The 23,286-nt window shown below is 44.7% G+C and overlaps 1 protein-coding gene across 1 annotated transcript in view; it reads left to right on the top strand.

The window, feature by feature from the left end:
- Positions 1–4,730: 4,730 nt before the first annotated feature.
- The window catches only part of CDON (cell adhesion associated, oncogene regulated), a 33,893-nt gene continuing 15,337 nt past the window's right edge, over positions 4,731–23,286 (top strand). The window contains exons 1-12 of the mRNA XM_010283863.1: positions 4,731–4,806; positions 6,996–7,268; positions 8,911–9,057; positions 9,367–9,510; positions 9,947–10,234; positions 11,051–11,320; positions 12,256–12,609; positions 16,556–16,848; positions 18,672–18,846; positions 19,912–20,040; positions 21,648–21,854; positions 22,591–22,772. Coding sequence (XP_010282165.1) covers positions 4,731–4,806; positions 6,996–7,268; positions 8,911–9,057; positions 9,367–9,510; positions 9,947–10,234; positions 11,051–11,320; positions 12,256–12,609; positions 16,556–16,848; positions 18,672–18,846; positions 19,912–20,040; positions 21,648–21,854; positions 22,591–22,772 — 2,538 coding nt within the window. The remainder of the gene's footprint in view (positions 4,807–6,995; positions 7,269–8,910; positions 9,058–9,366; positions 9,511–9,946; positions 10,235–11,050; positions 11,321–12,255; positions 12,610–16,555; positions 16,849–18,671; positions 18,847–19,911; positions 20,041–21,647; positions 21,855–22,590; positions 22,773–23,286) is intronic.

A 23,286-nucleotide genomic window follows, 5' to 3' on the forward strand; every position in this document is an offset into this window, starting at 1 on the left:
CAGTGGTTTAGTTAATTCTGGGGCTTTCATTTGCTCTAAACTTAGGTGCTTTGAAAATCTGCGATTTTTGTCGTACTGACGGAAACGAGCTTGAGGAGGAAGTTAAAATGAATTTTTTCTTGGTAATTCTGTAATAAATGACCTAGGGGGGAAAAACCAACTTGCCGTCCTTCAAGTGTTTAAATCACACATAGCACTGTGAAGTGAGGTTGGCTTAATTGATTTTTGAGTTGCTGCTCTTCAGGAAAAACACGAAATCTTCAGTATCCAAAGCTGTTTTATTCCAAGTGAAAACTGTTGTCACATCCGCAGCTGGTGGAGGTGCTGCCCCTGGGGCAGCAGCTTTCTGTCGCCTTTTCCCAGGGCTGCTTAGAGAAGGCCGTCAGCTCCTGGAGGTGGAGTGGGCAACCTGAATAACTCCTCTGTTCCCCAGCGGGCCGTTTCCTTCCTCCTCCTCCTCCTCCTCTTTCCCCGCTCCGCTTCAGCGTTCGTAGCACCCAGCGCATTTGGCTCGCGAAGAAACCCTTTCCTCCTGTAGCTTCAGCATGCTGAAACGGCTCGCTGAAGGTCAGATGAGTTTTGGAGGGGAGTGATGGAGCCGGGGGTACGGTAGCGGTTGGATTGACGTGGAGTGGTGGCTGTTGGGAAGGGAGGTCCTGGCGTTGCCCTGCCAGCACGTCTGAAGTAGCGGGAAGATGATTCAGGGAACAACCACCATCAGAAAAGGAGAACAAAGTGGGTATGAGAGAGTGCTTTTTTATTTTTCAGTAGTGACTCTGCCCTCAGCTGCAAGGCTGGAGATGAGAAGTTCATGGTCCAGTAAATAAGCAGGGCAGGTTCTCAGCCGTGTTTTGAAGGACACGGGATCCTCTGGGGCTGGGCAAACTGCGTGGCAAACAGCATTTTAGAGTGTAAAACCTTTCTCGGGGGGCAAGCACGGGTAGGAGTGAGTTAATCTGGAGGTGATAGGTTAAGTTAGTTACACTGAATGGACCAGACATGTGGAGCCTCGCATTGAAGACCGCTGGTTTCCAGAGAAACAGTGACAAGCGTGAAGCTTTGGGAAGAGAGGAGAGGGTCACTGCCAGGGCTGCGCGCTCTCGCCACGCCGAGTCTGTCCGGATCAGAGATGAGAAGCCCGCTTGGCCGCTCTGGTGCCTGCGTCTTCCCCTCTCAGCCCGGTAGGACGTTTCGGTAAGTCCACGTGCCGAGGGCTGCTGCCTGCCCCGGGGTGGCCCGCGTCCATCCCGGTGAGGTCTTCAGGCCTCGGCGACCAGGTGATGGCGCGCAAGCTGCCCCGCAGAACCTAGCTGGTATGCGCCAGGGCCGACGTGACAGCCTGGCCGTGGGGACGGCCCTGCTTCTGCCCTGGGAAACCTCTCTGCTGCTCCTAAAGGGACTGATTAAAATGTGCCTTTCCCCTCTGTTTGGACTTGGCCCTGATGATTTATTTTGCTTGCCTGTGGACGGCATCCTGAAGGTCGCGGCGCTGAAATTGTGACCTGATGGACAGGCACGTGCCTGTCCTCACGGCTGCTTGGCAAGGGTTCCCTTTTAAAAATGGTCTGTGACAAATGAGACACGCGGCCAGAATTATGTCATCTTCAGAAATGCTCTTACTAATTATCTCCAGAAGCACCAGGTACTCGTTTGTGGACACCCCTGCCTGTGCAGCGTGTTTCCGAGGGGTGTGTGTCCATTGGAACGGTCGGGACATGGTGATACGAGTCCGTTCTCTTCCTCGTTTCCCTTGGCCTGTGAGCGACAAATTACTTTAGAGCTGAGAAGGAGGTCAAGTGCTGGAAGAAACTTAATTGCAAGATGACTTTAGATGAAGATGTCTCGGTGGAAGTAGGAAAAATACGGGGCCTTTGCCACGCTGGGGCTCTCTGGTGTGTGGCACTGACGGTCTGGAGAAACTGCCGGGGAAACTGAAAGGGACTTGATCCATGAAAACCATGCCCTATTCAACCTTGGATATTATTATTACTTACAGGAGTTTATTCCGGTTACTACTGTTTGATTTTACAAAGCTCGGAAGTAGCCCTTTTTCTCAGTGACACCTCTTTCTGCAAAATAACTTTGACTATTTGATCCACCAGTGATGGAGATTCGTTCTCTCAAGGGAGGACTGGTGACCAGTGGGCAGAGTTGTTCCTGGGTGAGCTCATCTTGGGGTCTGAGACACTTAAATGGAGCCCCATCTAACAAAAGTGCTCCTCTTTTTCTTCCCATTAGGTCCCCAGTGACTGGTACGTGCTGTCAAAATGGAAGTTCAGGGTTACTGAAATGCTGGCAGAGGGGAAGAGTCCTGTTTTTTCCATCCCTGGAAGGCCTTTTAACGCTTGGATATGTATTAATATCATACTAAAGAGGCAAGGTTTCTGAAAACTGCGAGCTGTGGTCTTACCCTCTTCTCTGTACCTGGCAAGGGGCTTTTGTAGTGACACCATCTGCAGAAGAAAAAGAAGGAAGCAGATACTTTTGGGTTGCGTATTGCATGTTGGATCTCATCTTCTCCCTGTGTTCCCGTATCTACCAGCGAATAAGAGGTTTCTGTGGTCCCTTTGAAAGTGAATAATGAGAAACTTTGGATGCCCGAGTGTTGTTCCTGAACAATGCTACTCCAGTTAAAGTGAATATTTTTTTCTTTTTTTTTCCTCCAGTCAAAGAATTTTGGTCTTTGTGGCTTGCTTTGTGTACTCACTGCTTCACAGTTGATCTTCCCACTCTGCAAGCCTGCGAAAGCCAAACTGGTAGGTCAAAAGAGGAGTAGCTGTTGACACTGGCAGCTAGGAACATGTAAAGAGAAAGATAAACAGAGGGAAATCAGAGACTGGATAAAGTAGATCTCCAAAGATAAAGTTTAGTTAAAGATAATGAGCTGGCCTTGTTTAAAAAGACAGCTGCAAAATAACCCAGTAGCTCCATGTGCTGGGGTTAAAGTTGATCTAGAATATACGTTTCATTGCTTTTCATAAATAAATAGTTGAGGGAAGACTTGGCAAAAAGCAACATTGCCCCCCACCCCTCTTCAGCAAAGTGTTTGATGTTAACAAGTTCTCTGGGTGTTTACTTTGTCCTCTGCACTCGCTGGTGGAGCCGCTCTCTGCCCTTGAACCGAGTGAGAATTCAAATAAACCAAAACGTTTTCTGCTCAGCCGGTCTCTTCTGCCCTGTGTGTCTCACCAACAGAGCCCCGGCTCTTGCTGGGGAACCAGCCTGGTCTGCAGGATTACCGGGTCTTCTGAACAGCTGAAATAAATTTGCCGGATCAGATAAAACTGCCCAGAAACGGGAGCAGAACTCAACAGCGTTTCTTTCAGCTTTCTCAAGCTGTCATTATAAGCTTGGCGTGCCATTTGCAGGGAGAAGTAGCCATAAGCAAAGAGCTCTATAAAATCTAGAATGATTCTTCTATTATTATTATTGGAGTCCTTTCCTGATGCTTATTTTGCATATACATATATATTTTACAGTGATGTTCCGATGATAAAATATTGTTATTTTTTAAATAAACTGTGGGAATAATTCTGCTGTTGATATCTGGATCCGGCTTCTTGGAAAGCAGAACGCTCTGCGAGCGCTCAATAAACTGGGACATCCTCTTACCAAGTATATGCGTTCTTGCACTTGTTTCTGTGCGCTGCCAGTAAAACTCCTAGTTATTGTATGTGTGTTAGATACATGTTTATATACACATCTGATATATGAGATGTTTAAAATATATGTTGAGTGTTATCAGCAGTGAAATTGTATGGTCGGGCTGATAAATGAGGTAACTGTGGTAAATGAACTCAATTCTTATTCATCATTATATCACGCAAGGCAAATAGAAAATGTAAGTGAACGACAGCTGCGGATTTGCTTTTTTCTTGGAGAAGAGAGCAGTTGATGGAGACTCTGGAGTGTCAGAAACACTGTTTCTGAGACTTGGCCTCGTAGAAGTTAGGTTGTTGATTTAGTTTGTATTTTTGGGGGCTGAAAGTGAGATCTTGCATAGCAGAATGGTCAGTTGTGATACGGCCAAGGAAAAGACTGTCGTCTTGTAGAAGCAGCAATGTAGATAAAAGCGCATGTAACGGATGCCCCAGAAGTACCTATGAGAAAGCAGTATAGATTTGGGAATATAAATGAGAATGAGATTAATATTGGTAATTTTTGGGGGCGGACACTTGCCATCGTTGGAGTGTAAAGTCCAGTAGATGGAGGAAGCAGATGACATGTCTCAGTAAGAAGGTTCAGAGCAATTACGAGCAGTAGCTGCATCGCAGGGTGTAGATTCATAAAAACTTGTAAAACAAGTGTAGCCTGGTGATAGATGGTCAAATGATTGTTGTTTGCAAACAATATTATCTCCAATAGATAAGTTGTTTACTTTGGACTTCAATTCCTCTGGCTGGAAAGTAGTTTAATTTATCAAGGCAGTATGGTTCGGTGCAGATGCCTCATGCCCCAGCTGTGGAAAAAATCTTGTATTAAGAATAGTACTTGGAAACATAGTTAAGTTCAACTTCGAACTCGTTTTTACAGATGGTTTCTATATAGCAAAGAATATTGGCTGTTTCCTGGCTGCGCTTTTTTTTTAAACCCCAAACACTTTGTTGTAAGAGAGTTAAAAGACTAACTCCTGAAACTTACAGTAGACATCTGTTTGTTTGTTTTGTAGCTGTTTTGGTGCCTCATCTTAGTCTGGAGCTTCGTGCTTTCAACCTCTCTAATCTGGCGCTATGCATCCAGATCCCGGACGCTTACAGGCACTGCTCTTCATCGCTGCTGCGGGTCTCGTCTCTGCCGCGAGTTCAGGTAAGGCCCTCTCGCCCGAGCTGAGGTGACCTGCTCGGAGGTTGTCGGGGTTGAACCCGTACTTTTGAATGAGCAACGATGTGGAGTGCGTTTTGAAGTGGCTGCCGTTAACGCATTTTATCAGTAAACCGCTTTTAAGGAACCGTGGAGTATTTAAACGCAGTCTTAAGCCGTGTATATATGACTTTGCTTTTGAAAACTTGGCTCAAAACAAGTGCTAGAATGTGGAAGACTCTCAGTTACGTAGGTTTGTTCTTTGGGATCTCCGTGGACTTAGCTGGACGCCGATTTTGCTGCGTACAGTGCATCTTGTGTTCCCGTGGGGTTGGGAGGGGTTTGAAATTTGCAGGGGGAAAGGGGAATCAGATCTTTGAAACGCGAACGTTAATGCATGGCTGCAGTTGGAACAGCTCTTGCATTAAAAAAAGAAGAGGCATGGTTTTAATTGACACATCTGCTCTGTGTAGTCAGCTTGTCTTAACGTAACCACACAAAAAAGAAGCTTTTACTACTTTTAGCACTTCATAGCCAATCGTTATAAGCAAATGGGATAAATTTTATTTTTCAGGCAGTCATAGGAGATAAATTCCAGCTGTGGGGTCATTGCTACCAATTTTGACTTTTACACTGAGCACAAAGTGTTGGTGTCCTAAGCAAGGGCGGGGGCGAAGATGAAAGTAACAGTGCAATTTCGTAGCTGTTGGTGGCTAGCAAACTGAAAAGGTCATTGCTTTTCTCTTAGCCCTGGAAATTCAAACTGAACTAATATGAAAAACAGTTTTCTAATTAAAAGCTAAAAATGGACATCTGGAGTCCTGTGAAATGCTTGGATACCATTTTTATGGATTTCATCTTTTTTGTTAAGTGAAGCCACACTTTAATTTCCAGTTTTATTTTATGTTTATGCAGATAGTTTATGGTTCTGTTAAAAATGCCCAGTTTCTCATCTGAAACTCATCTATCTAAACAGAGCTTGGACCGGCTGACTTTAGAAGAAAAGCATGAGCCGAGGGCCCCACCTACAAGAAAACTGTCTCTTGTTTGGATGTCATTTAATATTGTCTTGACCCGTACTGTCTGGAATTCCTCAGCTTATTTACAAACTAGGGATTGTTTTCCCCTGCCACTGTGTCTATTTTTAAATTTAGTTTTTTCCTCCTGTATTTCTAACCAAACGGGAGTTACCGGTGTTAGTTGCCTTTTCCTTGCTCCCTTCGTACGAAATCTTTCAGCGGAGAATTCCATAGAAAACAAATGGAAATAATTCCCAGTGTTTCATTGGCCAGGACAGGAAAAAATTTCCTCCAACTAGCAGGAATTTTCTTCTGGCAAATAAATGGGTTCTCATAACCAAGTTTTGTGGAACTGAACCTTTTATTTATTAGCAGCTTTTCCTGTTTCTGTTCATCTTTACTCAGTAAAGATAATGGATGCCCAATTCATCATTCTCGTCCTGATGAAGTCCATGTATTTGGAATTAACAAGAGCCTTTGCTGTTCATCCAGCTTTTTTTATCCTGCTATTTTTAATTAGTTCTGCAGACTCGGAGTCGGTTCTGCATAAATACCTGGCAGGCTGCTACCATTTCTAAAATTTTACAAGTCACGTCCAGGCCCGCTTCATATGGGACAGATCAGCTACAGCTGCGTGTTCCTGTACTCCGTCTCTTCAGGTGATGGCTGCTGTTTCACTCCACATAAATCCAGTGGGATTGCAGTTTTTGCTGGCCCCTTTTGTTGGCCCTAGCAAGCCTGATGCCTTTGCCTTGTGCACGCTTGGGGACGTATCTCACCCTTCCTGTACGCTGAACCTGCCTTCGTTTGATCGCTGTTACCCTCTTCGTGGGGTTTGAATCTTGTGGTGAAGTTTTCCCTGGCGTTAGAGATAGTGGGAACCTGTCATGAGCTCCTGTTGCAGAGGAGAAGGCAACACCTGCTTATCGCTAGCAACTTGGAGTTTAGAGACCCTTTATTAGTCTGTGTTTGATCTGAATAGTCTTTCAGCAATATTTAACCTTCTGATGAAAGAAGTTTGCCAGGTCTGTGAACAGTGGCAGGAGCCTTGGGAGAGAGCATTGCTATAAAACAGGTTATGGTCAATCTTTTGTACAAGTCAATGCATTAACCTTATCGTGTGTGTTCGTGCAAAATGCTGTTCACTAACTGAATATAATTTTTTTTTCCTTTCAGATTTAACTCCCCGTTTTCTTTCTGAGCCCTTGTCTACTGTCCAGAAGTCTGGTGGGCCCATACAACTCCGCTGCTCTGCCGAGCCCTCCACGGCTCGCCTTTCTTGGCTCTTTAATGGGGAGCCTCTGGACAGCAAGGTGGGAGAGGTGGAAATCCAGTCAGGATCTTTGACAATCGTGTCCCTCAGCCCATCGACGTCTGGTCGCTATCAGTGTGTTGCTAACAGCAGTGTGGGTGCTGTTGTGAGCAGGCCTGCAACGGTATCGATGGGCAGTAAGTTGATTTTTCTTTATATTCCTCAATCCTTGCAAGTTATATAATCTCAGCTGGTTTGTGTAGTTTGTTTATCTTTGACTTTTAGAAAACACCTAGTTTCAAGGTGTTGAGTGTTGCTGTTTTTTTCTTTTTCCCCTCAGCCAGTACTCAGTATATGATCAATTATATACTTTTCACCATTTTTTTTTTCCTATGCCATTTGAGACCTGCCAGGTGATGCAGCCTTGGAAAAGAACCCCCAGAGAGCTTGTGGACCTCCGTCCTCGGAGGTTTTTAAAGACTCAACTAGACAAAACCACGGCTGATCAATTTAGTGTTGGTGATGGTTAGTGTTGCCTTATTTTGAGCAGAAGACTGGGCTAGAGACCTCAAGAGTCCTTTCAAGCAAATACAAATATTATTCAGTGAAATAATACTCCTTTCAATGAATTGACCTGAAGGTACAAGGTTCCCAAAAGCTCCTCTTCAAAAAGGATCTTGAAGCAGCAACTGAGCTGCCGTGCCGTTGCAGAAGCATGCTCGAGAGTTGGTTAGAAAAGAGGAGAAATGGGTGGGAGTTGTTGCCTGGGAAATAAGTGGGAGCTGCACATTCTCCTTTTCACTTACTTCATTTCATTTGGTCAAAACGATCTAGATGTTCAAGTGGGGACGGTCTTCTGCCCTCTTAGGTACAATGTCCCTTCTCTCAGTTGCACTGGTTCTTCTAATCAGTCTTTGCCTTAGTGCTTGACCTGTGAATTACTTGAGCTTAAAGGACTTCAGAAGAGGAAGAGCAACGTTTTTCACGTGGAAAGGATGATGTGGTGTTGAGAATAGGGATATAATATTCCTCCATGAGCGTGATGTGTCTGCTCGGGATCACGGTGCTGTCTGAATCGGGCCTTTGTCAAGCAGGATTTGAGTGATTTGTCTGTAAGGGCACCTCATCTATGGAGCATGTCCAAAATCCCCCTGGGAGGAAAATTTCTTATAAGTGAGAGAAGTAAGTGTTTTGGTAAAGTACTGACCCATAGCAAGACCCTCTCAAGAGAGCTGTAAGGGTGGCTAACATAGAAAAACTTCACAGCGTTGAAGATGCTTTGAACGTGAAGGGAGTAGAAGAGCAACTTTCACACTTTTCTCCTCCTTTCGAGATTTTGGTAGCAAATTAGAAGGTGCTGTTAGCTGTTGAGGCTTTCTGCTTGCTCATGGCAATGAGTGGGAGGCACCGCTGTACTCAGCGTTGTGTTAATTGCAATCACAGAAAAACAACTTGAAGTTTCGTATGGACAGACTTCCTGCTGTTAGTGTAAATTGTCTTCTGTAGTGCCTTCAGAGCCCATGGGTAGCACTGCAGTCTTTCAGATATCTTTGCTTGCTTTTCCTGGAGCAGCTGAGCGAACGTAGGAACTATTTTTTTCTTTACTCGCCAACCACACGTAAAAGCTGGCCCTTTCTGTAGGAAGGAGGCGTATGGACGCACGAGGGTTTATGCTGTTACGGGCTACATCAGTGCCTGTTGCTATGAGTGTCCAAATGCTGCACCAGAGGAGAGCATCAGCTAGAAACCAGCTACATTTTAAACACAAATACTGAGCCTACTGCCCTTCCCCTTTCCCAAGCCGTGGCTGCTCTTACCCTTATACCAATTCTCTCCCAGGTCTAGGTAATTTTGATACATCAGTGAAACCTGTTGTTGCGGCAGAGGAAGGAGGTACGACTTTCATTGGGTGCAAGGTGCCAGAAAGTAACCCCAAAGCACAGGTTCGCTTTCAGGTGCGGGGCAAATGGCTGGAACAATCAACAGGTGAGATGTTTTATGTCACTGGTCAGCAAGATAAATATCGAACAAAAGCTCGCCTGGATTTTTTTGTTAGAACTTGAAGGGAAAAAAAACCTCCAGAAACTTGCAGAACTTCCTGTGCAAATGACTTTATCTGAACCTACCCTTGTAAATTAATATCCTTTGCGTAGCAGCATGATTTCTTTGTGATCCTACATTTAGAATAGATTGATATATCTGACAAGTTTTGGTTTTTTTTAATTAAAAAAAAAAGGCAGCCTTTTTTTGAAACTGAATTAAATAAAATCTTGTTTTCCTTCTTCACTTGTTTAGATAACTACCTAATTCTTCCATCTGGAAACCTGCAGATTTTGAATGTATCTTTAGAAGACAAAGGATCCTATAAATGTGCGGTGTACAACCCAGTTACTCATGATCTCAGAATAGAACTCACTGGACGCAAGCTCATAGTCACACGTGAGTATTCATTCAGTTCAGCTTTCCAGAATTAATACATCTCAAACCGAATAAATAACATTCCTAAGATTTTTAGCGTGGACATACCAGCCTAAATATCCACTGGTTTCAAATACCATGTTATGTAAAATCTGTCCTGTGTTATCTGCACATTCAATTCTTACTTTCCCCTTACTGTGGAGGAGCAGCATGGCTGCTTTTCAAATCCCAAGAGGACAGAACACTTAGCAGTACCTCCTTTTCAAGGGCTAATACCCCAGTCGCCAAACTGATTTCGGAGCAGGACTTCTGGAAGAGAGCACTACAGTATCGTGTTCAGTCACAAGTATAAGTAGCTGTGCTTGCAAGACAGGGCAAGCCTCAGGACTGGAGGACGGGATGGGAGAGTGCGGTTTAAAAGACTCGTTAGTGATAAGCATCGTCTCCTCTCCTCCAGGCTCTTCCTCAGGTGGCTTCCACATACTTCACCCGCTGGCACCCCAGAGCCTGGCGGTGCCCCGGCACAGCGCTCTGACGCTAGAATGTGTTGTCAGTGGGTTGCCTCCAGCCTCCGTCCGCTGGGTTAAAGACGGCCGGGACGCGCTGAGGAAAGGCAGGTGGAAACTGCTGCACTCCCATCTGGTGATGGACAGGCTTGAGGCATCGGACTCTGGAAATTACTCCTGCGTGGTGGGAAATGACTTTGGAGTAGTGAAATATGTTAACTATTCACTTACTGTACTTGGTAAGATATAAAGACGCTTTCGCATCCAGGCAATGAACGTTTTGGTTGTATACTTGGTGGTTTTGGCATCTGAGTACAAATAGCCTAACATTCTTTCTCAACCTAAGCATACTAAAATAAAGAATAAAGATATGTTCGTAATGACCATATCTCATCATCTCTCCCAAGTTAAAATCCGTAACTATTTATCTCTTCAGATGCTTCGCAGTCTGAAATAATTAAACAGTAAAGAACCACAAACTCCGAGGGAAGAACTGACTATTTATTTTTCTGCAGAGTGCCAAGTGTATATGGGATACAGTGTCAATAATGTGCCAGAGATCAGATGTTTCTCTCTTGAGGTTGTATATAACCAAAAAGCTGGCGAGGAGAAGTGATATGTTTGGAAGAGGACAAAAACAAAAGCAAAAGAAATGTATTTGGCCTCTTTTGTGTGGCTGCAAGTCATTCCTAATCTCCCCTTTCCTTTGTAGGAGAGTTTCCTGTTGTTTGAGGTTTTTGTCTCCATGACTGTTTTTCTTTGGTTTTTGGAACGTATACATTAGAGAAACTCAGAAAACAGGTTGTTGACACAAAATACACCTTTTGTTACGGGGATGGCACTGAAGAGTTACTTTGAAAATACAAATGTTTTATTTGAAGTATTAATGCAAGCGTGACTGTTTGGAATAGAAGTGAGAGGCCATTAAAACCATCAAGGCTGTGTAGAACTAGAAGTATGTGGTGCTCGCCTAGCCTTTGTGTGCGGTATTTTTTTCAGGACTTGGGCTAAGATCAACGATACGATGTTTTCTGTAAAATTATTTCCCTTTATAGAACCTCCCTCGATCTCCAAGGGACTGCAAGATGAAATGGTGGCTGCTGGAGCGACTGCGTATTTCTGGTGCGATGTCCGCGGAAGCCCTGCTCCAACCCTCACCTGGCTCCACAACGCAGCTCCCGTCCGTCTCTCTCCACGACATCTGCCCACGGGAAACCGTCTGCGGATCCGTGGCGTCACCCAAGAGGACTCTGGCTTGTACCAGTGTGTAGCAAACAACAGGCTTGGATTTGTGCAGTCCACTGGGAGACTTCATGTCCAGATGGGTAGGAGCGCTTGCAGCCCTCAAGAACTCAAATTAAGCATTTGTACATCAAGCTTTATTCTGTGGTTAATTCCTGCCCCCTCCTCCCGCCAATGTATTGATTTGTTTCTGACCATTGTTTGTAGCAAATCTTACAAAGAAGGCCCTTCTAGTTGAATTTTAAGAGATGTAGGTATTTCTGGGGTAGCATTGTTGCTTGATACTTCAAACCTAGATTACCAGCTGCAATTAAATCAGCTTATGTTTGAATTTGACACGTTTTATTCTTAGATAGAATCAGGGTGCTGTTGTGCTGGATGAACTGGTATTAGCAGTATTGGCCGATGAGTAGTTACGCCTGTTCCATATCCTCAAGCTTACAAAACGATGATCAGATTTGGGGTTAACGCACACTTCCCCTGTATCAGATTAGCAGATATTAGACCAATAGCCTTTTCAATCGCTTTTCAGTCTAAGATACTTTCTAATACATGGAGAACTTGATTTCTGCTAGTACAAGGATGTTGGCAAGACCATTGCTGTTCTTGTTCTCTCCCTCTGATGTAGTTGAAGCTTTTGACCTTCTCTGTACCTATGAAGATTATGAGCTATGCAGAGGCTGGCTGAGCAGATATTTTGTGACCTGCTTCTCTGTGGAGCAGACTAAGCCAGTCTTGCCTGCAGAGCGTTCCTCACTGACAGTCAAGTCTTTGTTATTTAGAAAATTTGAAGTGTGGTGTGAGTGTAGTTTTCTGTCAGCCCTCTCTAAGTACAGGTCTCAGCTGATCTCTTCAGTCTGGAAAGGAAGTCTGGAGAAGCTGTCTAGAGAAGAAATAACTGTTGAAATGGTTAAAAAGAAGCATATGTGACTTTTTTTAATTGTGTTGACTCATTTTGGCATTAATCGTCATATTCCTTAGCCAAATTCATTCTTTGGGTTGTTTTTTTTCCCCCTAGGCAAAGGCTCTAGGCCAGTTATAGTCTCTTCACCAGTGAGCATCGCTGTGATAGATGGTGGGGACGTTACGCTGTCTTGCAATGCCACTGGCCTGCCCCTTCCCGTCATCCGTTGGTACGACAGCAGAGGACTTATTACCAGCCACCCCTCCCAGGTGCTTCTTTCAAAACCGCAGAAACCTCCTCAGGCGATGCTGAGCAGCGCTGTTGCGGAGCCCACCTACTTCTCCGTGTCTCAAGCGGGCTCGAGCTCCTTGCACATCAGGAACGCAACTCCTGAGCGTGCCGGGGAGTACACGTGTGAAGCCATCAACGAGCACGGCTCCGTGGCGTCGAAAGCCTTCCTTACAGTTGGTAAGCTTGAAGCATAAAATTGCACAGCTGGCTCCCTGATTTAGATGAAAAATGCCTCAAAATGAGAAATTGTGGAAGGTGGGTGGTGCGGGTATCCTGGGGAAACGAAGTAGAGGGGTCTAAGCTTGTTTGCATGGACCAGATCCTCCCTTCCACCTTAGGCAAAGGAGAAACGACTGTGTGTATTGCATGGGCTTAGTGTTCTTAGATGTGATAAAAACTGTCCCAAGGATGGGTTGGTTTGGGTTTTTTTTGTTTTGTTTTGTTTTTTTTAATTGCTTCTAGGAAAAGACAGTTCTTACACTAAAGGCAAGATGGCAATATTTCACATTGGAATATTAATATTTCACATTGGATTTTTTTTTTTTTTTTTTTGCTCTCCAAAGTTCCCTTCACAAGAACTAAAATACAGATTTTTAGTTAAATGAAGTGACTTAAGTTTCTGAGCTCTTTCAGCTTCTTGCCGTAGTAAATTTAGCTGAATGTCAGTGGGGTTTAAGGTCAGCGGAATTCACTATGTGGCCCCATATTTAAAGTTCTTTGTTACCACCAGTTAGGGTTTAAAACTCACGTAAACAATTTGCAAAGATGCTTAAAGGTTCACTTTGAGGAAGAAAGAAAGAAGAAACCTCAAGAAAGTGATCCCATCATGTAGTTTTATAAACAAGTTATTGTTGGACCTTGCTGAGTGGAAACACAAAACTAAGTATCATCCCAGAATTCAGTCTGTGTCAAATAGAAAAATCCCACTGCTTTGCCTCAGAATTTTATGGCAGTAAGTTCAATTTTGGTGTTTTGTTTATTAACTTTTATCGGTTTCTAATATGTTGTACTAGCTGCTGGTTATGGTGCAGAGGGTGGTTAAGGCATTTGGTTTTGATATAAAAGTCTTTAAGTAGTTTCTGGGAGCTGTTGGGGTTTTAGAACAGTTCCCAGCCATGCCAAAAGACATGCTCGAACACTTAGATGTTTTAATGAAGAATTTGTGCCAGGTAACACTTCCGAATGACTTAAGGTGTGATTCCAGTGCATTTCTTCGGTAGTAGGATCAACTTAAGCAGCTTGTTGCCGTAATTTGCCTTGTGCAAGCACACAGTAAGAGAGCTTATTTGGCTGAAAAATTAATCTTTTTTTCGTTTTTTTTTTTTTTTTTTTTTTCTTTCTGCTGGATCTGTTCCATGACGTGATTCATTGCATGGTCTTAAAAGTGGGCAGGGCAACTTAAGCCACCATCATAGTGAGAAACCACCAAAATGTAAAATGATAGCCTGAGGATCCTGTACCCATGGCCCTTATTTTAAGTCTTTTTTAGACAGTTGCGGTGTTTGCATGCATGGCAGTAGCTTCCCAGAGCTACTAAACACGGGGTTAATTCTCCAAAATAACTTCATGTAATGGAAGTGAAGGAGAAAAATACACTGCAGGAAGCCTGAGGAGCAGGCAGGTTAGTATAAAACGCAGGAAAGCAGCATTTATTGTCGGTGGGTCGGTGATACAGGGGGGAGCAGGCTGACGCTGTCTTTTACGGAAGCCAGGCACCTCTGAGAAGTGTTAGGGTGATCTGAAAGACTTGCCAGGCGTGGGTGACTTCGCTGATCTGCTCTGTTCGGATTTTTCAGAGTGCTTTCCCAGCCCGTGCTATGGTACTTGGAGAGCTTCTAAGGAGGGAGGATCCTCCGGTTGTTTAAGAAGCAGGGAAGCAACGCCTGGGAATGTGATCTGTTTGCACAGCGGAGGCAAAATACAAAGGTTGCTCTGCTGCCGTGCACACCCAGGGCATGCCAGCGGGTTGAAATCTGCTTGCGTGTTGGCATCCCTGTTTCGAGAAGGGTGTAGAACAGCTAGAAAAGGTGCTGTGAAACATGGCAGGTGTGTTCGTAGGGGTGGGGAATAGTATCTGCAGGAGGAAAGGCTGAAAAGGTGAGGGCTCTTGACCTTCAGAATGAGGCAGCCAAAGGGGAGGTGTGACAGTGAGCTCTAAAATACTGGGTATAGTGGAGAATGCGAGTAAAAGCTATGAATATATTCTTTTAACACCCAAATTTGGGATGTTTGGTCCTCCTCCTTCAGCGGCAGGATCTCGGGCCTTTCGTCTGACCCAGCTCGGTGCTGCTCATGTTTCGCGTGAGTGGGGCTGGGAAGCCAAGGAAGAAGAGTAAGTCTCAGTGGCTAAGGGGAAAGGGATGGCACTAAAAGCAACCGCTGAAAAAGGTTGCATAATGACACAGCAGCGGACAGAAGTCTGATGTACTGGTTTATATGGGTAGCAATTATGCCAGAAACTTAGCAAAAAGAGCTTAGATCCCAATGGCTTAATGGAAATTGTTACCCGGGCTTTGTTTTCCAAAGCGCAAATACAAACTACTTGCCAGTTGTTGACGACTCCCCTCTCACAGCAATAAACACAGCAATGACTGCAGGTCTCCTGTCACCAGCCTAAACCACAAACTAATTCCCCACACGCCAGAGTCCGTTTCCCCCATGCCAGCAGGCGTCAAACCATGCTGTGCCCACCCACAGATCCTCCGGGTCCACACAACGCAGTGGGCCTTTTGCCTCCTCGCGCGGATACGGCATTTGTTTCCAATATTAACACGCGGCGGTGCATCCCTTTCCCACTGCTTCGCTGACAGTAGTAGATACCCTTTCGCTTGGAGATCGTTCTGGGGACGTCTGACGTTTTAAGCAAACTCCATCTGGCTTTGGAGATGTCCTCCCCGCGTTGTTCCCTTCTTCCCGTCTCCCAAATTTTGCGGCATTGCTAAATAAATAGGAAGAAACAAACAAGGAATGCTTGCTGAGAGCGTGTCTTCAATTTGAAAAGGGAACTTTCCTTCCCAGCTTTTTAAAAAGTGGCCAAAAATAGCAGCCACACTTGCTGCTGGTATTTTAATGGAGGTTTAGAGGAATCTGAGTCAGCCAGGCTAACACTGCCTAGGCTTTACATTACCAAGGAATTTGTTTGTTTTGTAAACCAAGTTCCCTTCATTCCCTTCCCCTTCCAGACCCTGGCATGTAACATAAACCTGCACAAATCTGAAAGGACGGACATGGCTAAGAACATCTGGCAGTGCCGGCACTGCAGCATGCAGCCTGGAGGAGCTGCGCTCATTCCCAAACGTTCTCGTTTTAAGCACTGACGTTTACTTGTCCTGGATAATCTCAGATGTCCAGCCTGCCACCCTTTTCCTGCCTGGAATGCTGACGAGCCCTGCATCAGCCGAACAGTGCTTTTTTTTGTCTTACGGCTTCTTTCGAATGTGGTTTTTTGTTGGTTGTTTTTTTTTTTTTCCATACCAGGCAAAGTAAATAGGATGGAGCAGGATTTCTAGAAATGTGTTGGTATTAAATTGCATGTTAGATCTGCCTGTAAACTGAGTTTATTCTCAGCATAAATTTTCAAATGAAGTAGTCGAGTTGTGCAACTTTCAAAGCTGATCAAAATTACAGCTAAAACCTCAGAAACTGAGGTAGGAGAATGTCCTCTTTTGTGCACGCCAGTGCAGACCATGAAAAGTTCCTTGTACAAATGCAATTAATTTAAAATTACTCCATTTGTGTCGCAAGTGTAGCTATGTGTATTTTTTTTTCTTCTGGCATGCATTGCCACTACTTAATTTATCGGAGATACTAGTCAAACCATGCCTGCGGATGTCATCTTTTAGGTTTTCTCTCTTTGCTACAGTGTAAAAAAACCAAAAAGCCCAACCTCCCTTCAAAAAAACAAACCAAAGAACGCCTGCCCCACTGTTCTGCTCTGAAAAAAAAGCCAGCGTGCGAGGGCGCAGCTTGACACTGGGCTCAGGTCTGCGTGGGCATCTCTTGAACTGTCTTTTTTAATGCAGGGTTTGTTTGGTAAATGCCGCTCTTAAATGATTTAGTGTCCCCTCTGCACAGGGCAAGCGTACGTCATCTTGAAGATGTAACCAGGCTCCTCCCTTTACAGTTCCTTTAGAAACTGGCACGAAAGCAGAAGAAACGGCTCCCGTGGAGACTGCCCAGAGCGATGAAAGCAACGGCGATTTTGGTGCGGAAACGGCGTTTACAAGCTCGCCTCCAACAAAACTGCATTTGGATGCAGCTGCAACGGAAAAAGCCTCGAATGCCGCTGCTCCCCCCGAAGCCCCCATCATCCTCAGCCCCCCACAGACGCTGAAGCCGGACATGTACAACCTGGTCTGGCGTTCGGGGCGGGACGGGGGCTTGCCCGTCAATGCCTATTTTGTCAAATACCGCAAGGTAACGTTTCTCCGTAGCGTTGAAGCAGCGCGCCATGGCAGGTGGATTTCATTGTTTTAGGTTTTTCAAGGATCCGATAATTGTTGCGGCGCTGACGTTAACAAGAACGTGGTGTCAGGCCAGAGAGGATGTAGAAGATAGTCGAAGCACAGCGTTACCGTGGCCACACATTTCAGGGATGACTGAAGTTGGCCGCAAGAACGCTGTTCTATCTAATTTTAAGTGAGATTTATTCAGCGGAGCCTGGGCTTTTATTTCCTTTATAGTGTCATTATGGTCTATGGGGAATGGGGCTCCAGGGCTTATTGTACACAACTTCAGTGATGTTAAAAATGCATTCGTGTGATCAAGCTTGAATCTGGCAGGTACACGTGAAATCAGGAGGGAAGCTGAGTATTAGTCTAATATGTCAAAGAGTTTGCCGCTCTGCGTCCCAGAGCTGCTATTAAACTGAAGTTATCAAATGCGAAGGTGAACTAAAATTTCCAAATGGGATACCTGCCATGTCCTTAAAAATGGTGTGTCAACAGTGAGCTCTCTTGATTAAGATCAGAACCAGGCAATGCCTGTGCCCGTTCTTCCAAGCAAACAGTTTTCTGCATGGCAAGGCTCTTTGGTTTATTTTTCATAAGCTTTTTAATCCTCTACATCCTGATCTTGTCTTAGCCTGGAGGGAATGCTTAGATTTTTGACCTGTTAGTTCCTGAAAACCTAGTGCCAGAGTCTGTTGATACAATTTCTCATCCAAAGTTGGTTGGTTCACATAAGCTCCGAAAGCTTTCAATACTTCTTTGACCTTTTTGATGCTTTCCCTTCACTCATAACAATCTTTTCCATATTAAATGTGCTCACTCATGCATTTCTCAGTAGGGAGTTTACCATGTTTTTTTTAGGGCGGTGTTCTCTTTGTGTCATTATTTTATTGATTTCTCTCATTTAAAGAGGGAAAAAAAAAGTTGGGGGAATTAAAGCCTTAGAGTGGTCGCTTCAGAAGAAATTACTTGAACAAAGACCTCTGGCATAACCTTTGATAATCCACAGCATTTAGATCTGCCTTCCATGTTTTATTAAAGTCTTACATTGTTTAGTAGTTTATTTTTGGTAGAATCTTTGTCTTTTCCTTTGGGATTTGGGGTAATGTTTTCCTGCAAAGGTCAAGCGTTAAGAGACTACCCTGAATCTCTTTCCTTTCGTAAATGGAGCTGGTGATTTCACTGTTAAATTAAAAAGTGGTGTGTTTTTGGGTTTGGTTTTTTTTTTTAAAGAAAGAAACATGCATTAATAAAAACCAAGTCTTTGGTCTCACTGCTGACTTTTTTTTTCCCAGCCTTAAGAAGTAACTAAGACATACTTTTTGTTGCCCATTTCAGCCAATAAATATTTTAAAATGCTTGAGTACAGGAAAAGCTGGGATAGTTCAGGGAACATATCTTTCTCATTAGGGTGTTGGGTCCAGCTCTTTAATGTCACACACTGCCAGCTGAAGACTGATTGAAGCCTTTAAAATCATTTGGTCTCCTGCTAGTTTTAGCCACAAGTGAAAATGACTTTTTTTCCAAAAACAAGTGCGTGTGTCTGCATGGAGAGGGAAAATAAGTCAAGTTTATCGAAGGAGCACCGTGAAGGTAGTTGCAAAAGTGCTGATGTGCGGCAGAGGCACTTGGAGACAAACCATAGGTAGGTAGAGGAAAACAGAAGGAGTTTTGGGACGGGGCAGAGGTCCTTTGGATGCTGTGTGTGAAAGTGGTGAGGGATTCGAGTATCGCATTGGGTTCTATGCAATTCCCTGCTGATGCTGAGCTTTCTCTCCCTGTCGTGTGCAGCTGGACGACAGCATCAGTGCAGCGGGAAGCTGGCACACCGTGCGTGTCCCTGGTAGTGAGAACGAGCTGCGGCTCACCGAGCTGGAGCCTTCCAGCCTATATGAAGTTTTAATGGTGGCGAGGAGTGCTGCTGGCGAAGGCCAGCCTGCTATGCTGACATTTCGCACCAGCAAAGGTAGGTGCAGCACAATGTTCCCTGTGTCCTAGGCTTTTGAGAGGACATTTATTTAAATTACATCAACTGTATGTTGTCTGCTAAGCCATATGTGAAACGTTCTGCAATTTAGTTGCTAAAGAACAGCCTCAAATAGCTGTAGGGCAAACTTCCCTGAGCATTACCAGGGCTGGTCGTAAGTAGAAGCTATTAAAAGCTTGATAATATTATTCTTGGGATGATTATTAAGATTTGTACTGTAAGGTCCCTCTTGCTTAAAGGAGCGAAGTCAGGGAGCAGCCTGTCCTTGTTCAGGTGTTTCAGAGTATCACCAAAGAAACTCTCTGCACCATCCGAGTTTTCATATACCAACAAAACTTCTGGTTTGCTTTGCAGAAGCTGTAGTGAAAATCTCTCAGCTGACCAGACGCCAGCTGCTTTGATAGTTGCGTGCAGACAGTGACGAGTAAAAGAGCATTTCTAATCAAAGCAATTTTCTTCTTTCAAGCTTGGACCCTGGTGGCTGTACTCCTAAGCATGCAAGCAATCAGATATTTTTTTCATACTAACGTACAAGAACCAGATAGCTTAAAATTTTATTAAGAATGTAATGTATTTGTGAACTCTGAATTCATGATACATATGTACTGGCTGCAGGCCAAAAGTGGAGACTTCCTCCAGTCAGCCCAGTTTCCTGGGTCCAGCTATAGCCAAACCCAGCTTCCATAGCATTTTTATGGAACCTCTTTCCATGCAATTTTCACCCCCTGTTGTGATTTCGTGATGAGAGGGGGCTTGGAAACGCAGGCAGGAGCCAGCAGCATCACTGCCAAGTGCAGTACTGCAGATGAGCGGTCGTTTATCCGCAGCGCAAGAGTCCCTGGGCTGATGGAGGAAGTCTCCTCTCTTGCTCCCCTGAAGAAACTCCCTGATTGCTATCCTGACTGTTAAGCTTGTGCTTTGGAGCCAGGGCTTTAGTCCCCTGCACTGTAGCGAGTGATATTGTGGAGTGAGCATATTGTGAGAGGCAATGGACAGCATTTTCTCTTCCAGTCCCTGAGCTGATGTATATAAAATCTGTCTTAGAAAGAACATCATCCTCGAAAAACACTCAGGCTCCATCTCCACCAGTAGGCATTCCTAAACATCCTGTCATTCATGAAGGGACAAATAATTTCGGTGTTGTCCTTCCAGACCTGTCTCGACACAGCGGAGGTAGGTGTATGGATGGTTTGTGCTAAAAGTTGTGTTGCAAACAGCTGCATCTAAGTGAATTTGTGTTTATTACGGCTCTAGGTGCTTGTATTACCTCTTCTGTTTCCTATTTATCTTCTAGACTTCTTTGTTACAGGTATTTTTCTTCTCTTGTGGGACTTCTGTGAGTGAGGTCAGATACCTGCTAGACTTTCTGTTCTCCTATGTGTGTCCAGAGCAAAAGACCATAGTTCGTACTTTGGGACTAACTGAGAGGTTACCTTATTGCAGTCAGTGAGTTAGCATTTTAAATACCTGCCTTGATACCTCTGGTTTCCACAGCAACGTTAAGTCACCAAGTAGTAGTGCATTTCTTACAAACTTCAGCATCTGTGGTGGGGTATTTGAAGCTAAATTAATAGTATTTCCAAGAATGCTCTTACCTGCATGTGTGCCTCTCATAGAGAAATAAGTCTTTCATGTGTAGCCCATGTTCTTGCTGCTAACATTTAAACCTGCTGTTGCTTTTTGCTAAAACTCTGAGTTTCTCTTCTCTTCTACTGTGGAAGTCCAGAGGAAGAGGAAATGGGAGATGCCCGTGTCAGACTTTGAAGTTCTCAAAGTGGCTGATACCTATTCTGAATGTTTTCCTGTGGCTTCCCAGGGATAGGCTTGTTTCTGATGGCAAGAAGATACAACCACTTCCCAGTAGGTGTGAGTTTTAGCCTGGTTTCCAGTGAAAACAGCATATTTATAGTGCTGTTTCTCACCACCCCAGCCTTTGAACTCATTGGCCTGATTCAGGCAAATTTAGTCAGGGACTGAGACCTCAAAGGTGACTTGGTATCTAAAATTTTGTGTAAAGCCAAAGGTGAGTGGAGACGTTTGATAATGCAGGTGAGGAGCTGAGCGTTGCATGCTTGTGACAGTGCTAAATATCAGAGGAGCCGCACAAGGGGACGCTTTACTTGTGCCCAGCTGCAAATGCTCAGCCTGCTTCATGCCCCCAAAGCTGCTGGCTTGCAGTTCCTTGCTCAGTGGTGGTCCTCTCATCAGCGACCGGCTCCATGTTAATGAGTACAAGCTAGTTTACTAAAGCCTTACAGCTCTTATCGGTCGTCAGAATGGTTATCACCAGATGTACTAACACCACCTCTTTCCGTTCTCTCTGTTCCACTGCTGTCTGTAACTTCAAGTGAGTTCAGTAAGTATATCGTTCATTGCATGCTTTGTTTGCTCTTTGTTCTCATTTCTCCGGCAAACGGTGCTCGTTAGTGTGGATGGGTTGAACTCTCATTGAGTCTGGGGGAATTTCAGTGTTTTGAAAATGATAACCAAATTCTTCCTGTTTCCTTAGTAATATGTTTCTGTTTCCATGTAGAGATGGGTTGGGGTAGTGCAACGCCATATCTTTTTTGACTATTATATTGATAAAGCAATTGATGCCTCTGTTTTCTGCTCTTCAAGCATCCCTTTTCTAGCAGAGTAAGGGGAGTACTTATTACGGGAGGATTTAAGATTAATACATGAAGTCTAATTTGATCATCATTAACTAGTTTAATCAGTTGCTGCAGAAAATGCAGTTTCAGCTGACTCTAATCCTCTTGTAACCGAACTTCTTGTTTCAGTTCCAGAAGCTCCCGACCGACCCACGATCTCCACAGCATCCGAATCATCCGTCTACGTCACGTGGATACCACGAGCAAATGGTGGCTCCCCCATTACTGCCTTTAAAGTGGAGTATAAACGCCTGGGTCGAAACAGTGACTGGCTAATCGCAGCTGATAACATTTCTCCTTCCAAGCTGTCTGTGGAAGTTCGTAACTTGGAGCCAGGTATTAAAAATTATCTTTCCTTCACCTCAGCTGTTGCCGCTGTGTCTTTGCTTAGATGACTGTGCCCGGGCTGAGAGAATACTGCAGCTCTCTGGGTGTTTCATTTTAACTTCTGCTTAGATTATTCTGTTTCTGGTCGGTTAGGGTTGTTTGTGTGGAATATAGGAGCTCATTACATGAATTCAGGTTGACTTCTGGCTTTCCGGGGAGGGGGGGGTGGGAAGCCCCACCATAATTTAATACTTGTTCACGTGGAGAGGAGGGTTGTGTGTTACTGCTATTTTTAACTTAATTGTCCTTCTAGTAAGCGCTCAGAGTGCAAAAAGAGAAAAACGCCTTAGTGAAAAAATGTATATTCTGGTTTCTCCCAGTGTCTGGCCCTGAAAGCTCGGGGAGAGAGTGCAAGAGTAGGGGGAACGGAGGATGATACCCATCCTTCGAAGCACGCTCTCCGTGCCCACCAGTTTGCAGTTTAGGGGCTTCCTGAGCCAGTGGAGACGTTTCCATCCCTTTTCCAAATCCTTTGGATTTTTCTTGAGTGAATTTCCCTGATGACTTTTAGCAGCTGTTTATATTTCTGATGTCCACACTGGTCTGTGGCAATGATTCCTATGTTTTTTCCAATTGGATGTTGTGCCAGAAGTACTTCCTAATCTGTTTAGTCTCTCCTTGAATTCTGCTTCTAGTGCTTGTTTTGCTACAACATCTTCTGTCTTTCACTTTTTCCCCTTAAAAGGAGAAATGTATAGGTTCCGTGTGATTGCTGTGAACAATTACGGGGAGAGCCCACGCAGTGCAGCGTCTCGCCCTTACCAAGTAGCCGGCTTTACCAGCCGGTTTTCCAACCGCCCTATCACAGGACCTCACATCGCCTATACCGAAGCCATCAGTGACACTCAGATCATGTTAAAATGGACGGTAGGTATAATTTCCTGTTCTTCACACAGTTGCAGGCCCATTTTTACTGCTTTGGCTCTTAAAAGCCAAGGATTGCAGCGTAGTGAGTGGTGGTTTCCCCACCCTGAGGCTCGGAGATGATCTGTTTCCTAGAAGAGGGCAAAGATGCTTCATGCTTGTGTGGTAGAGTTGGGTAGCTTAACGGGCTATATGCCTCTGGAGCCCTTTGCCCTCCGTTTCCAAACCCTTTTCCCTTCTCCGTGACAGCCCTGTTGGTTCTTTGCTCTCTTTTGCGCTGTTTCCCAGCCTCCCTCCACCTCGCTCTCCCCTTCCAGCTGCCCGGGGATGCCGCGCACCGACTCCTCGGGTTACGCCAGACGTGAGCCCAACTGGCAGCTCCAGTGAAAGGCTGCAGCCGCCTTAGTCCACCTGCTTTGGCACAGACTTACCAAGCGGCACCAGTGGGCTTAACTGTCCAAACCACTGTTCATGCCGTGAGTTGCGAGCGAGTTGCCTTTGTTTCCTGCAATTCCTG

Source organism: Phaethon lepturus, unplaced genomic scaffold (assembly GCF_000687285.1).
Source record: "Phaethon lepturus isolate BGI_N335 unplaced genomic scaffold, ASM68728v1 scaffold18580, whole genome shotgun sequence".
Lineage (NCBI taxonomy): Eukaryota > Metazoa > Chordata > Aves > Phaethontiformes > Phaethontidae > Phaethon > Phaethon lepturus.